We start from the raw sequence: 16,369 nt of genomic DNA, 5'->3' as shown, positions 1-16,369 counted from the left end.
AGTGTGTACAGCAGAAAACTAGATATAAGTTTTAACTCTAGAATTCATAGTTTCCGAGATGATAATTTTTGGAATTTTGAATTTCCCGTTAAAAAGCACGGCTTTTATATTAGAAAATATTTTTCAACGAAAGTGTCATCAGTAAGTGCACAATTCTTGCTAAGAGAATGAAATACAATCAGGCAATACGCAGGAAGTGTTTTGAACCCTCACGTCCTGGCTTTGCCTACGTGGGGGCCCAACGAAATTGAAATTTTGTAATAAAAAAAATAAGGTCATTAATTTTCGTCTTCTTCTTCTTCTATTTGATTATTGCAAATTGGATTATTTCAACAATAGGCATGTAGCTGAGACTGTACTGAAAGAAACAAGCTATAATATCTAACTCCAGCATTCGTAGTTACAGAGATATAAATCTTCATTTAAAACCTTGTGCAATTTTGGTTTGAGTTTCTGTTTTAAGTCCACTTTATGCACAGTAAGGCTAATCGGGACTGGACCTACAGTTTAAAGTGGAATCCGAACCACTTGTGCCTCCACCGGGTATCGAACCCGGGACCCCTTGATTGCAAGGCAATGACGCTACCACTGCGCCATGGGGGAAGCCCCCCTTGTGCAATTTTAAACTTCCCACTGAAAACGAGCTGGGCATTTAAAGGTCTACCTTTACTCTGCACAAGAGCCTTGCAATAACAAGTTGAAATTTTGACACACATTAGAGGAAGGTCTAGTTATGTAGTGTATGCAACTTGGCTTGGATATCTCTTGTCCCTTTTGTGCTACACCATTTCCAAAATCCACCATTTTCTGGTTATTTTTCAATTTCTTGCATATTCAACCACATATATTATATGGATTGGGTGATATATATGGAGAAGACATAATGTGCATACTGAGCTCACATCAGGGTTACTAGAAAAATTAATGCCACCTTTCTGGTTGGATTACAGTTGTAACAGCAGGCACACAAAATATGCATTTTTTGACGTGTAAGGCTTTTTAAGGCATACTTTGGGGTATTTTATTTGCTAACGTAAACAGACTGAGGGTATTTTGATGGGATGCACGTGTTCCTTGGTTAGAGGATTGTTTGGTGTGTAAATATCACTAGGTTGTGATCAATAGTTCGAAAGTTATTGAGTCATGAAGTTAGCTCCGAGACTCATTTCCCAGATTTGGGTTACATTTTCTGTTGTGCACCACCTTCTTCCACAGGCTATATCTCTAGAACTATTTCTCGTAAGAACCTAAAATTTGGAAAACAAGCCTTCCAGACATGATTGAACCTTCATGACAAATTTCATCCAAATCAAAGAAACATGACTTGGAAACTTTTCTGAAATTGGTCAATTTGACATGGAATGACTCTTAGGGATATGTAACTATTATTTTAAGAATGATATTATGAAAATCATAAAACAATATTACAGCAAATTAACTAAAAGCATCTAGGCTTTCTACAGCATATCTGTAGATGACATCATCAATGAAACTTTCTGTGAATTCCTTGTCCCCTACACACAAGCCTGTAGAGTATCCTGATCCATCATATTTCTTAATAAAGCAGTTACCAAATGAACGATAATTTAAATTCATTCAATATTATTGACTTTTAATTGTAAAGACGACCAAATCAGTGCTTTTTACTATAAAAAAATGTTCTACATTAAATTAAAGTGAATGAAAGAAAGCATAAGTGAATCTGGTTTGCCAAATTTCTTAGCTATTGTCCGAATGCTCTTCCAGGTTACTGAAATTTTCAGGGGGCTTTTTAATTTCCAGGGGTGATTCATCACTGGGCAGTCACGACAAACTAGAAAATATATAATCCTGCCAATCATGAAATGAGAGCTGTTATTCGGTCTTGACCCTAATGATGGGAATCTTTTTACAAAATTAAAAGGATTTTTTGGGAGAATGCAGTTTGTTGACAACGAAACAATCTAGCAAATGGTAACTTCATTTCTCAATGCCTCGCATGTACCTTGTACATGGTAGTCTGACTTACCTCTCTGAATGGACTCTGTAAAACAGGAGTTTCATAATTTTTCTTCCCTCCCTACTAGCATACTGACTAATGATATTGTCTTATAATTAAAAGACCTCAGGTATGGTTGTTGGTGGGCACACATTTTTAAATGCACTCTATCTTGGGATACAGAAGATTTAAAACAATTATACTCACATACTCACATACACATGTTTTCTGACTACATTGCATGTTCATTCTATTGTAATAATTATCGATTTCCACTTTGATTAGCTTGTGTGCATGTATATTTGAAGAAATGTAATAAATTCTAATCAAATATTTATAAAAACAGTTTATTCAAAAAAAACTTAATAATGTTATACATATATACTCGAAGAAAGATATATATCACTGGTTTTTGAAACAGCATAGGCATACCAAAAAGTAACAAAAGAAAACACGACTCGCTACTCTATTATAAATTACAAAATTTACACAGTTTTCCATTCACCTTAATAAGTGGTATGTGTTTAACAGGAGGAAAAAATAGCAATACCATGTTCCTCCATAGATTTTATACACTGTGCCACATTTATATACATTTCATTTGTACATTCTGGAAGCACCTTTCCCTTCAAAGTAGAAGAAGTGTCACAAAGCATTCAAGAAGTTGTATAGAATCAAATGGAACTTGTCGGGCTCATCTAAATATGCAGCATGCCCTGCCTTTTCCAACACCACTTCACGGCTGTTGGGCAGCACACCTAAATTCTTCACTGATGCTTCTGCCAATCCTGTTTTATCATTGCTTCCATACAAAATCAAAGTTGGGACCTGAAAAATTAGAAACAGGTTATGAAACTCTGAGGCACTTTTTTTTATTAAAAAAATAATTGCAAAGTGGTCATAATTGATTGATTAATTTAGTGTTTTAAGTCCACTTTATGCACAGTAAGGTTAATTGGGACTGGACCTACAGTTTAAAGTGGGATCCGAACCACTATGTGCCTCCACTGGGTATTGAACCCAGGACCCCTTGATTACAAAGTGACGACGCTACCACTGCCCTAAGTGGTCATAATTGAATGTCAATGTATATTATGTTCTAAATTATGTGAATTGTATATTTTACGCATATTTTATTTCATTCACAGTAATTTATGTTAATATTTATAAGGGTGTTGCAGGAACTTCAAACCGAAGGAGTATATTTTGAAGGGGCAATGCTATTATGCGAAAAAAAAAAAAATGCTACTTTGCTCCTCATTGTGAATAAAATAGCCTTTGGAAACCAAATTGTTTTATTTTACTTCGCTTCCCTGCCACTTTGGCCCAATCACAAAGATGGGGATGACAGGTGATACGATGAAAGCACAATCACCAACACACACGGACAGCACACAAGTCTCACAAAAGATTATACTGGCTGCGAGTCCAGACACCAGTTAGTCAGCAAAATGCAGTCCAGAGTGTACTACTGTACATGGGGGAGAGGTCACCCTTACACTCTGGCCTTTAATTCACTTTATTTATGCTTTAATAATAATATAAAATATAGATCTATTCGTTGCTATTTTCACTAAACAAAAAACAATAGAAAACCAACATTTATCATTACAGAACTGTAGTTGAAATGTAATCGAATTCAAATAAGAATGTGGTCTATTCACCACTGACTTGGCACTTTAGACTAGCTACGGTTCATTGAATTGTGATGATGATGATTAACGAAATAGATGGAAAAGAAACAAACAAACAACCACATCTTGCTCTACATCGTGTTACTCACTGGCCTAGAGGGCTTTATAGTGAATAAAATGCTAGACAAGAAAATTTATCAAATCCAATCACACTACCTTGATTTTCTGTAACTTTGCACCTGCCACAGTATCAGTTCCAACAGGTGCTATAGGAATGTACGCCTTAAATTTTTCAGGATGACTTCCAAGAAACGGAACAGAATACGAGCCACTCATGGAAGGGGAAACAATTACTGGATATTCCAGTTTGAGACCCTCAAGGAGCTCCAGTATGAACTGATCCTTTTCTCCGGTGTACTTGGTGGTGGTCTTATCATACCCTGAAATGAGGAAAAGAAAGTAAATTGTTCAGTCACTCATGCTTGATTTTGCAGATAAAAACAACCATCACTGCCAACTAAAAATATATGAGGGTTGGGTCATAGGTCATGGCAGTTATTTTTTTTTTTTCTCGCAAGAATGCAGGACCTGGACAAAAATTCAAAATATCCAAATGGAGAAGAACACTGTATGTAACTGAACAATGTAGGTCATGTGTACCAGAGGTTGGTAGGGAAGTGCCAAAGAAATCACACACACACACGCAAAAAGATTGTTCTACGGGTGTGTAGTAATCACAAGGCTACACATTGGCAGTACAAAAAAGTCATAGCAACTACAATATGTGTTTTGGATGCTCTGGACACTTGCACAGACTGTTTCACACAGGTAAAACAGCGCCAGCGAAAAATCAGGCGAATCCAGGCCGGTTCGGTAGCTCAGTGGTAAAGCATTGGCACAGATTGCCAGAGACCTGGGTTTGAGTCCTGGTCAAGCCTGCATTTTTCGCTGAAAATCTACAAAGTAACACATGTATTACACTTCTACACCAACACGTTTATGCTTTCTTACAACTTAGAAAAACATCCCAGAAAACGCTCGCTGATCATACTGCCTTATGCTTCCAGAGAGTCGTTTGCATTGACAGGGTGCATATTGAACACTGCTATATCCACATAGACTCACATTACTGGTTATTGTTACTTCAGCGTCACATTTGAACCTGGTAGTAATTTTTTTCTCATCATAATTTGCTTCCCCATTGTTTCCATAGCCTCTACCAAGTTTCATTGTGACCACCCAGCATTTTCCACTCAGTCATAAAAAAGTGTTAACGAAAAGCTTCAAAGCAAGATATGGCATTATCCGTAACCCCAACATGCATGCAGTGTTTACCTGGCAAGTCCACTGCAACAGCATGATGACCAAGAGCAGCCAACAGCTGCAAAGTTCCAAGCTTGTCCCAAGTTTCTGATGAAAACCTTTGGCCATGCAAGAAGAGAAAGGATGGTTCTTTTGCAGCAACTCCATCAGGAATAACACCTTCTCGGTAAAACACACCAATATTCTACAAAAGAATGGCATAACATTTCGTGAAATTATGACAAGATATACACACATTTAACTATAAACTACAGAATTCCTACATCCATGTCCATCCCATAATTGTACATGTACACATACATGTAAAAAGGATCAAATAACTTATATAAGTTGAACTTTGAAGTTCGTGGGATCTTACCAAGAATGTTAACCAATTAATCAATGGGTGATGTAACTTATTCATCATTCATCCTCGATGATGAGACCATTCGTCATTAACATGACGAGTTAACGCTTGGCAGTGCGATAGGCACAACTAGAACGAAGCCCCTAACTAGCAAAACTAACAACTAGAAAAGACAATGGTCACTCATTGGGTTTTATGAACCTTTGAACCTGAATCATGGTTGGGTTAGGATAATTACCTGTCTATCTGATGAATGAAGTTAATTTCGAAGAATAGAAATAAACTAAGTCCTCTGTAGGCTTCGTTGCAAGTTGACCAGCACGTCGCCTCACTTTTGCTCAACCCTTTTCATAAGCTCTTCTCTCTCCTCAATCCCAATCCAAAATCAGTCCCCTTTCAGTCTGTCTCACCTCTATATCACCCAGGCCATGGAGACCTTCCTCCATGCCGAATCGTGATTTTTACTGCCACTATGCAAACCGCTGACTCCATAGGCTGATGGAACTTCCTATATCCTGAATACCTCAGGAGGTTTGCATAGCACAACACTGTGCATTATTTACATGCCTCAGAGGTTGAGACAACTGAGATAAACAAGTGAATGCCCTGGTCAACATGAAGCATCCGAGAGGCTTTAAATAAAATATAATCGTATGGATTGATACGTTATAAAGTTTTGAACAAGCCAATTCAAGATATCACATACAATATTCAATGTATGCACTTATGTCTAAAACCTGGATTTCTGAACATGTTGCATATAAGTATTTGCTTCCTAATCTAGTTTATGTTTATCCTTATTTGTGTAGTTTTAAAGTTTTTTTGTACTTCTTGTTTTGAATTATATGATTTGGTGTAAGTGTGTTGCAACAAAGAGTTCTCAACAAATAATACAGTCAGTAGAATTACATTTGATTTGATCGATTGTGGTTTAGTTTACTTCGCTTTTCTGCCACTTTTGGCTAATCACGAAGATGAGGATGAAACCCGGCTGAGATTCGAACCGTGGACCCCTAGCATTGCAGCATGCTGTGTTAACCACTCTGCCACAGATGCTGGCATATGATTTTGTCAAATCGATATAACTTGCACAGTTGACAACATATTTAAGCTCTTCTGACATTTTTTCCCAAATTTTGTTACTTCACTCATTGTTCTTTGCCTTAATAGGTAGGTTCTTCAGTGCAACCTCCAGAATTTCTGATCACTCTAAGATCCAATTAATTTAATATTATCTATCACCTGATATCATCTTCTCCCTGGCCCATTTTCTCATTAACCATTCCTTCCAGTGGATATTTTAACAGCAGGTGTCCCACAAATTGAACTGATGTACATTTGCTCACTTCATATTGCAACAGTTTGATTAGTAAAAGTCACATTTTTGTAATATGACTTTCGTTCTTCTTAATGAAGGTTAAAAAAAAAGCTTATTATGAAAGGTTAAAAAAATAGTAAATTTGAAACCCATTAAATATCAACTTTCAGTACTAAATAGTACAATGGAAAAGATTGTCCACAGGTAAACACAATATGGAGCATTTGAGCGTTATGTGGGACAGTCACATACTGTAAGGTTCAAGACATGAGAATGGATTAAAATATCCACAATGAATTGCTTTCATAGGATCATGATGTACTTTGTGGTGTCGGATAACAAATGAAAAAAAGAAACTTCAGCATGATGACATAACCAGAATGTATGAAAAATATTAACAGAAATGTATTACATGTGTTTAAAAACAATAGTAATTTCTAGATTCATTCATTTTGTTATTTACATGGAGTAGGACCACTTTTCGTGGAATGCCCCGTATGTGGCTTACCATAATATTAACTCTCCCTGTATGTATTCCTATATCTTTCTTCTTATGGGCTGCACTCTCAGGAAGGGGATCCTTGAACAAATCAAGTTTCTTCACATCAAGCATTTCTTTACTTTTTGAAGACATTTCCTGTAAAAAGGCATTTGTCAGCTGTTATTATGCATGGTTAATTGATCAATCAAAGTTCATTACACATTATTAGTTATAAGAAGTAATTTTCTGACACAAAATTTTTGCATTATGACATGAAACTCAAGATGAATATATGCACTGCACTGGTCAAAAGTTGCACCCAACTAATTCAGAACTTTATTACTCACTTTGGCCACCAAACTGGGACTCATTTGTTGATATAGTTTACATCTCTAACATACATATGTACGTGAGTGTGTGTGTTTGTGGGGGGTTTAGCAAAAGTAGCCGTGGACAATTTGCCAAATAATACTTCTACATCCCACTATACAATGAATTATGACAACAATAAGATATTTATGAAGAAGTTTTCTCGTGATATCAGCCAGGTGATTTCCAGATAGGTTTCAGAGCTTTAGAGAGCTAACATCACCATCTTTAAGGATTGAAGGGATTCAAGGAAAGCCTATCCGGAAATCACCTGACTGATATCCAAGGTGACTTTAAGGCTAACTTGGACCTTTCACCAGCAAAATCATTATAAAAAGTCCTCTCCTTTAAAAAAAAAAAAAACTGTTATGATATTTCACATTCTGAAAAATTATATCTTTGTAGAATTCCTTCGAAAGCATTCAAGCAAATCTTAGTGTGGTTTGATTTAGCAGTTGCATGAAAAATAGGCTTGCGGTACTATGAGACTACTGAAGCTCTACAAGGAATTCTAATCAGATATAATTTTTCAGAATTTGGAATATCCTAGCAATTTTTTGAAAGGAGAGAAATTTTGAAAAACGACTTTGCTGGCACATTTTTTCCCACAGGACATAATTGGAGTTGGGCTGATGAAATTTTACATTTCTTATCATGGATGTGAGAAAGAGGGAGGAACACACATTTTTTTCATTTCAGTTACAGTAATATATGTTAATTATTGAAAGGGCATTGCAGGAACATAATAACATCAAACTGGAGTAATTTATTTTTTGAGGAGACAATACTATTAAGGGGAAATACGTGTCTTATGAAGAGAAACGTTAAAAAGTTCCGTTGGATCCTTTTGAGGACCACTTAGTAGAGTTCCAATGGAATAGGAGTGCGGATTTGGCAAAAAAAAAAAAGTTTCCAGACTGCGGCATTTCTTTTGGTTCACGATAGCCCCACAAACCATTCACGTTATACCCAAAAACCATGCACAGGTAACCCCACGAACCATTCATGGGGACGAGGTATGCCTATGAGGTTAGGTTCCATTAGCATTCTATTCATCGAAAAATTCCCTCCGTACGTTCAATTCTGCATATCCGGAAAACAACGGTTTTTCTCGATTTCCTCCTACACGTTGTTTTTCCTCGCATCAGGACTGACCTTTTTTTTTTTTAATTCCTTAAACAATAAGCTTTCCAACGATATATGACACGTATTCCTTGGGAAAAGCATCTAATATAAACTCTTACCCTAAGAAACATGTAAATTTGTAAACTTTTATTCTGCATTGTGATCTGTATATTAAATAAAATGTAAATTAATTATTTTGTTTAATATTATCCAATCCTTGAGCATTTGCTGGAGTCATGTCATGCTGCTAAAAATGTGCAAAATTTGTCGTAACTAAATGTCGAAAGTTGGAAATTTCCCTTAACTTCATGACCGAAAGTTGGTCACCCTATTCCATACTGGGAATCTTCACTATCAGCATTAGACATCTGACTGGGAGTGGGATGCAGATATTGCTGAGGCTACTAAGAACCTGCAGATAATTTGGTGTATTTGTACGAGGGAAAGTCCGAAAATAAGTTTCCCCTGGCGACTGTGGACAGAGATGGGAAGGAACAGCAAAAAACGTAAATGAGTAAAGGAATAGCATACTTACTTTATTTTTCCACATAGGAACCCCGGACATTCAGACATTTGTCATACCGCTTGATAAGCTTCAAAAAACCCTCTTGGACAAAATGAGTGTCCTGTATACGGAAGAAGTATTGCATGAAATGTGTCACCTCAGCATTGCTTCCAAAGTGCCTTCCTCCGAGAGCCTTCTTCAAAGCCGGAAACAGATGGAAGTCACTCGGCACGAGATCGGGACTATACAGCAGATGGGTAAGGTGCTCCCAACCAAGGGTTGCAATATGGTGTTGCATAGCCCTCACCGAGTGCGGTTTCGCATTGTCATCCAACAACAGCATGCCAGATGTGAGAAGGCCAGGCGGCCTACACCAAATAGCCTGCTTCAATTTGGATAGGGTTGTGACAGTAACATGCAGCGTTGATCCAAAAAGTCAAGCAACAAAACACCATGGGCATCCCAAAAAAACTGTGAGAAGCACCTTACCTGCCAAGGGAGTTGTCTTGAACTTTTTCCGGACAGGAGATGACGGATGTTTCCACTCCATTGATACGGCATTCGATTCGGGTGTGCTATGGTCAGGGCTCGAAAAATCCCGCTTGCCAGGTTGCCATGGCGACTGTGATCTTTTGCTGTAATATTGTTGTTTTTTAAGTTTGCATGTACGAAGTTTTGAAGATTCTAAGTTCAAATTGCAGTACAGCGTAAGTTGTTTTTCTATGAACGTTGTGAGTATTCCATAGAATCAGTAACAATTTCTTACTCTTTGTCCCCTAACCTCCATTTCCCGCTCTCTCACATGATTTAGCGATGTTTTGCATACGGTGATGCTCAGCTTCTTATAGATTGATTGATTTGCTTTATTTTACTTCGCTTTTTGTGCCACTTTTGGCTAATTTGCGAAGATGGAGATAAGTGATGATACGATGAAACTGATGAATGAACACTAACAAACGCCCATGCCCAGGCCTGGATTCCAACCCCAAGTAGACGTACATCTTTTTCAAAATAGGCACCATTGACAGCTAAGCAAGCGTCCATACGCTCCTGCCACTTTGTGAATGTCTTTGAAAATTTGTCGTCAGGTAGGGAACTGAAGAAAACTTGCGCTGCGGTGATCACTTCTTTGTTCATCATGAAATGACGACCACGTAAAGCGGCCTTTAAAAGTGGAAATAGCCAAAAGTCTCAGGGTGTAAGGTCTGGGCTGTATGCAGGAAAATTTCTATTTTTCTCTTCGTCGCGTAATCCTGAAAATCATGAATAATTGCTGCAACAGTATTCACTAGCATCCCGTTAACACATTGGGGTCTCACGACGGGCATAGCCCGCAGTGCACTTAAAGTCAATGTGGACGAACGACGGGCATAGCCCATCCTGCAGTATTCAATCGCTTTGCCGATTGAACGACGGGCTATGCTCGTACTTCGTCTCATGCGCGTGTTCATTCAAGCCCCTCTGTTGAATTTCCGACCGCTAGGTGACTCATGTGCTATTTTTATCTCGCACCTGTGACTGATTGTTGTCAGGTTGATGTACTGTGCATTGTTTAGAATGGCGTCGTTAGATCCAGACTGCATAGAGGATTCCGCCTCAGAGTTTGAAGTTAGCAACGATTTTCATGATGCAAATGAATTTGAAGATTTGGAAGGTAGGTTATATTCGTAATAATTATTGTCGACAATATAAACAGTGTTGCAAACTCTAGTATTTTATGTATGAAGTGAGAAGAGGTAATTTTTTTGGGTCTATTCATCTTGCCTCTTGCTTGATTCTCCTATATGCACTGATGTATTTTTAGTTTTTCCATTTATTATTTTGTATAGTGTATGTAAAATGAAAATTTATTTTATTTATTTATTTGTTTAATTTTTACAGATGACGCACAACCAACTGATACATAGTCTGGTCCTGCCCTGCAGCCACTTTTTCATACAAAAGATAATTACTTGTAATTTGTAATCATTTTTTGTTATGTGCACATAAGAAGTATTCTTATGCAAGATTCAAAAGTTGTATTGATAGTTTATGTAGTTAATTATTGAAATTTCCAGATTACGAACTTCAAATATCTCTATATTAACATTTGTTACAATGTTGTACTTTTTTCTTCATCACAAAACATTGCTGAAAAAAATATTAAAAAACGTCTGAAAATGAAAATAAAATTTAACAAATTTTTGTTCATTGAAAAGAGGAAGTTTTGTAGATTTAAGAAATATGTGGTAAATAAAAACAAATTAAAAGATATTTTTCCTATGATTTTTTGAAAAACAACCAAAAACTGCAGACCAGAGGTAACAAAGCTGTATTATGAGGCCAGACCCGAATGTGTTAATCACGGACGGTCTTTGTCCAGGATGCGAAAGCAAAGCGCCTGATTCGCGCCCATCTTTGAACAACTTGTGCCATTGGTACACTGTGGCTCTCCTCAGTCTGTCTTGATCGGCATATGCCTGTTGAAATATTGCATATGATTTCACAGCACTTTTCCCTAAACGCCAACAAAATGTTATGGAATGTCGCTGTTCATCTTGAATACTCATTGTGAAAAGCAATGTTATACACAAAAACCTGGAGAGGTAAACGAAACACGTTCTATGTAAATCAACACAGCTGCTCACTAACGTGGTTTCACAACATGTGACAACTTGCTACGGAAACAGAATGTCATCCTACACGATGCAACTAGTGCCGAAACCATAGGCAGTGTTGCCAAGCCAGGAAAAAATCTGTCTCACCTTCTCTGCGACAGCCTTTGTAGTATGCACAATTGCTAGTTGGTGGTTTCCTGGCACCTAATTTTCAGAGCTGGCACCAAGCTCTGAAGAAGATTTTTCAAACACTGGCTATGGTGGACCCACGTTTCATCCCCCGTCACAATCCAAAAGAGAATCTCATTTCCTTCCCGGTGATAATGCATGAGATGCTCCAAACTGACTCCCATGCGCTGGTTCAGATGTTCTTCGGTGAGTTGACGGGGCACCCATCGTGCTGACACTCCAGTACTGAAGCATGTCGTGTATGATCTTGTGAGCTCGCGCATGGCCTATTCCCAGTTCTTCAGCGACGTCATCGATGGTGATACGCCTGTTTGCTTTAATCATGTCATCCACCAACCTGATGTTTTTGTCTGTAGTGGACGAACGTGTCCGACCAGGTCGTGGTGTGTCCTGCACCTGCTCACGCCCCTCACTGAATTGGCGACACCATCTCCGCACTATTTGTTTCGACATCACTTCTGGCCATTCATTCGCTCTCACTTCCTCCTTTGACCACGAATTCAACATGCACCTTCTCTCCATATCTGCCGGGCCACGACTGAGAGGCACCTCCCCTCGTTTGCATGCACTACGCTCAAGCCATCTGTTGGATCGTGGTCGTACTTCACCCACTGGTGTATGGGTGTCTGTTGTGTTCCAACACGGCCTGGTTTCCCCCATTGCTGTACGATTTCCCTGGCAAAACTGTGTGTGTGGGGGGGAGGGGGACTTATTTTCGGACTTTCCCTCGCACTTTCTTATTTTATGTTACTTTTCTCACTCTTCACGTAAATTGCACCAGTGAGGGTGAATAATGATTAGATGAGTTTGATCAAGAAACACCCATACCAAGACTCAAACCTTTGGTGGTGAGATTGTGGTCAACCAACTGGATGAATGACTGAATTAAAATTTCTGGGTGCATTGGCACACATGGCTATTTTGCACCCTTCAACGAATACGTGGAATATCCCCCTATCTAAAAATCTTTACCTGAGAATTAAAACAGGGGTGTAAAAAGCCCCTTGCACATTAAAAAGGTAAGGATAAACTAAAATCTTCCTCAGTGGAAAAGAGCTCCTCTCCTTTGGAAGTCAAAAGCGTTACTTAAAACACTACCATCTCCAAACATGTATGATAAATTGTTGGGAGGGTTAAAAGTGTGTCTCACAAAATTAAAATAACTTATATTGAGAATTATGGACACATACAGGATCCAAACAGAGGCATGCATGTGAAAGGAATGGGGAGGGGATGGTAAATATGCAATATGGCCCGAACAGATTTCTTCAAATTTATAGGAGAAACTACTTACTGAAATTAGTTTCTGTAGCATTGTCGAAGTTCTTCAAGGTATTTTCTTTCACGGAAACTGAAAACTTCACCATAGAATGCTGCAGAACAAGAAATAATCACTTCTTATGTAAGGAACTTGCATTTTCTGTAAAGCAACAACATTATGCCGTTGTTTCCATTATGTACCTGCGGATGGCACGAGCGTCGAAAGTCATGCGGTCTCGCCAGTGTTTCCAAACGTGCCTCTTTTCTACGATTTTTTTTAACTATGCTTACCTAACCTAACCGAACCTAACCTTCCCGGAAATGGTTCGTGGGGCTATCGTGAATGGTTTTTGGGACTATCCGTCAATGGTTCATGGGGTTATCGTGAATAATTTTTGGGGCTATCCGGCAATGGCTTGTGATAACATAATGAACACAAAAGTAGGTATTTTTCAGTTAAGAAGGTTGAAACACTGCATACCCACTCCAAATCGACAAAACACAAGCACGACACGCGATGATACATGACGAGTGCACGCCATATTGTCTGTTACCCAAGCGGAACAAGGAAGACAAATAATGACTCGTAATATGAAAAGTTGACACTATTTTATGGAAAAAGGCATAACTTCACCTTAAAGAATCTTCCGCAATGCAGAATAGGTAAGTATAAATGCTAAAATTAACGAAATAAACAAGTGAGAGGTGTTCGGGCGATATCGCATAATTACCGGGGAAATAAATTTTATGATAGGAAACAAGCACAAAATATTGTCATACTGAGGATTATAATATGAAACATATGAAAGGAAACACAACAGAACCACCAACTATCACATGAGACAAAATCAGCAAGCTATGAAAAGATGGACAAAGCACAAAGAACAAGAATTTCTGAAAAAGTAATTTGAAAAAAAGCATAAGTACACTCATTCACCAAAGCCAGAAGTTGCATGGGAAACACTTTAGATTACCTGGGGCTCTTTATCAAGACTTGGAAACTGCAAAACTCCAACCAGGAACATCCACAAGAAAAGGCAAACAACTGCAGCTGCACATATTGTAGCACCCCTAAATTTTAATGCACTAAGCATTTTATAAATTCACCATTCAAGTTCTGAAACAGAAAGCAACTGGCAACACTAGGCATATAAAACAATTAGGAACTTCATACACTTAGTATCTTACTTTCCATAATATTTTCCCAAGCACTATTCAGTCTGAAACATGCAGGAACAAAGGAAATTGGTAACAGTTTCATACATCGGAGACACATTTCTTCAATTTTACACAAGAAACTACTTACGGGAATGAGTTTCTCCAAGGTTTACAACGATCGTCGAGGTATTTTCTTTCATCGTCGAATATATTTGAACGGGAAATCATGTATTTTTCAAGAGAATATCTCAGCGATTGCCATTGCTTTCATTTGCTTGCCCTACGACAACCGGATGCTGCGTACGTTTGATGACGTAAGCCCCTGTCAGTGTTTCAAACCCCCCCTTTTTTTTTTACTATGCTTGCCTAACGTAACCAAACCTAACCTTATCGGAAATGGTTCGCGGGGCTATCGGTCAGCTACCGTGCATAATGGTTCATGGGGCTATCTGTCAGCTACCCGTGCATAATGTACAATTTGCACAAGTGACGAACACAATAGCAGGTATTTTTCAGTGAAGGATGTTGGAAGTCAAGATTTTCCCGCCATATTCTGTGCGAAAAAAGGAGTCAAAGAAATTACTCTCTATGTGAAAAATTGAGGTTTTTTTTTCGTGTAAAAAGCATAATGGCACCTTAAACTATATTCCGTAATACACAATTGGTAAGTACGAACCATGTGAAACACAAAATATCCGATTTTAATGTGTCTCCGATCTATGAAACTGGTACCAGGAAATTATTTATATGGAGTCATGTAGCATTATATCATTTCTGGGTGAATAATATCATTTGTTTAAGCATGTTTTTTTTTTCCTTTCTAAATAAAATGCATTGTGCATCCAGGAAGTAGCATGATCCTTGTGTATGAGAGCCCCCTTACAAGGAAGTAAACAACAGTATGCACAAACCACTTTCATACAGAGTACGTGCACATTTGAACATAAACAAACATTTCAACAGAAAATGCAAAACTACTTTCATGTCTACTAAGCACCTCTAGTTGGCTACTAAGGCCCGCATTCTACCAATCAAGAAAACTATCATCCATAAAACCTTTGAAATTTAATTTACTTGAGTTAGCCAAATGAGACCATGCAAACTATTCACTATTCTATGGTTTGTCAGTGAAAGCAGTTTTCAGAAATTGAACAGAAAATATTAGAATTTATTGCAAATGCTTGCTAAAGGCCTGGTTCACCATATCACCTTGTAATATAATCTCGATGCCCATAACTTCTACTAACCATGTTACAGAACATAATGTTCAAGGTATGCTATATAAATGATTGTCTTGGTTTACTTTACGTCGCATTTCTGCCACTTTCGACTAATCGCAAAGATGAGAATGAGTGATATGATGATGGAATTGATGAAGAGACTGTGATAACTTCGCTAAGGAGGTCGACAATAATCATCAGATTAAGTTCCTTCATTATTAATTACGATTACTACTCCTTGACTGACATCATATTATTATCCTCTTCAAAGCAATAAAATTTTTCGTTGATTAAACGAAGTCGGAATGGACTTCTACTTACGGCATTGCCAACTTGATATATTTATATTCGATTAAGCTGTAAACAATTTAGTGAAACGCGAACGCTCCACTTTTGTACATTTGTGACACACAAGTAAAATAATCAAAATTCACAGAAGCAAGAAACTACGTTTGAACTATCTTTCTTTCCTACCTACGCGAAGTATATTTATTTCAACACGTATACGTGATAAGGCAGTGCACAGGTGGCACAAAATTGTCACTCTCTGGTACAAACTACAGCCTGTAATTCTCCTGCTCAAAGTTCTATTGAAACAGAACTTGTTATCTTTTTTTTTTTAATCAGAATTTAAAATCCAAACCTTATCTTTTCATGTTGCACTGATACAGCGCAGCTTTCTCTTGTTTATATCGTCGCAAGGAATATATCGTCGTTCCTTCCCGTTATTCTGTGAGGGTCTCCACCCAGTGTTGCCACAATCTTCTTCTTCTTTTTTTTCTGATTCTATCAACTGTTAGTCGATTTTAGTCATCTTTCATAGGCTCTGTCCGAAAGGTATGTACAAAGTACAGACTTGGTCTTGG

The 16,369-nt window shown here is 37.9% G+C and overlaps 1 protein-coding gene and 1 non-coding gene across 6 annotated transcripts; both read right to left on the bottom strand.

Annotated features, from left to right (window-relative positions):
* Positions 1 to 531: 531 nt before the first annotated feature.
* Positions 532 to 606, bottom strand: TRNAA-UGC (transfer RNA alanine (anticodon UGC)). The gene has a single exon. It is a non-coding gene; the product is annotated as a tRNA-Ala (tRNA).
* Positions 607 to 2,309: 1,703 nt separating this feature from the next.
* LOC145997289 (putative protein-lysine deacylase ABHD14B) lies at positions 2,310 to 16,261 on the bottom strand. 5 transcript variants are annotated; one of them, XM_083134181.1, is made up of 6 exons: positions 16,147 to 16,261; positions 14,100 to 14,242; positions 7,108 to 7,236; positions 4,948 to 5,119; positions 3,829 to 4,052; positions 2,310 to 2,806 (listed from the first exon to the last, which is right to left on the bottom strand). In XM_083134181.1, the coding sequence occupies exons 2-6, from the start codon at positions 14,217 to 14,219 to the stop codon at positions 2,624 to 2,626; spliced, it is 828 nt and encodes a 275-aa protein (XP_082990307.1). In that variant the 5' UTR covers positions 14,220 to 14,242; positions 16,147 to 16,261; the 3' UTR covers positions 2,310 to 2,623. The 5 variants fall into 5 exon arrangements, with proteins under 5 accessions (XP_082990307.1, XP_082990308.1, XP_082990309.1 ...); XM_083134182.1 differs by lacking the exon at positions 16,147 to 16,261 and adding an exon at positions 15,978 to 16,131; XM_083134183.1 differs by lacking the exon at positions 16,147 to 16,261 and adding an exon at positions 15,825 to 15,963.
* Between the last annotated feature and the right edge of the window lie 108 nt (positions 16,262 to 16,369).

Source organism: Lepisma saccharinum, chromosome 13 (genome assembly GCF_977018435.1).
Source record: "Lepisma saccharinum chromosome 13, izLepSacc3.1, whole genome shotgun sequence".
NCBI classification, from domain to species: Eukaryota; Metazoa; Arthropoda; class Insecta; order Zygentoma; family Lepismatidae; genus Lepisma; species Lepisma saccharinum.
The sequence above is the reverse complement of the archived record's forward strand: the minus strand, read 5'-3'. Positions and strand labels throughout refer to the sequence as shown.

Coding starts and splice junctions, on each gene's coding strand:
- LOC145997289 (XM_083134181.1), bottom strand. CDS start 14,219: ATGCTTAGTGCATTAAAATTTAGGGGTGCTACAATATGTGCAGCTGCA. Junction 7,237..14,099: donor GTCTTGATAAAGAGCCCCAG/GTAATCTAAAGT, acceptor GCCTTTTTACAG/GAAATGTCTTCAAAAAGTAA. Junction 2,807..3,828: donor CAAAGTTACAGAAAATCAAG/GTAGTGTGATTG, acceptor CTAATTTTTCAG/GTCCCAACTTTGATTTTGTA.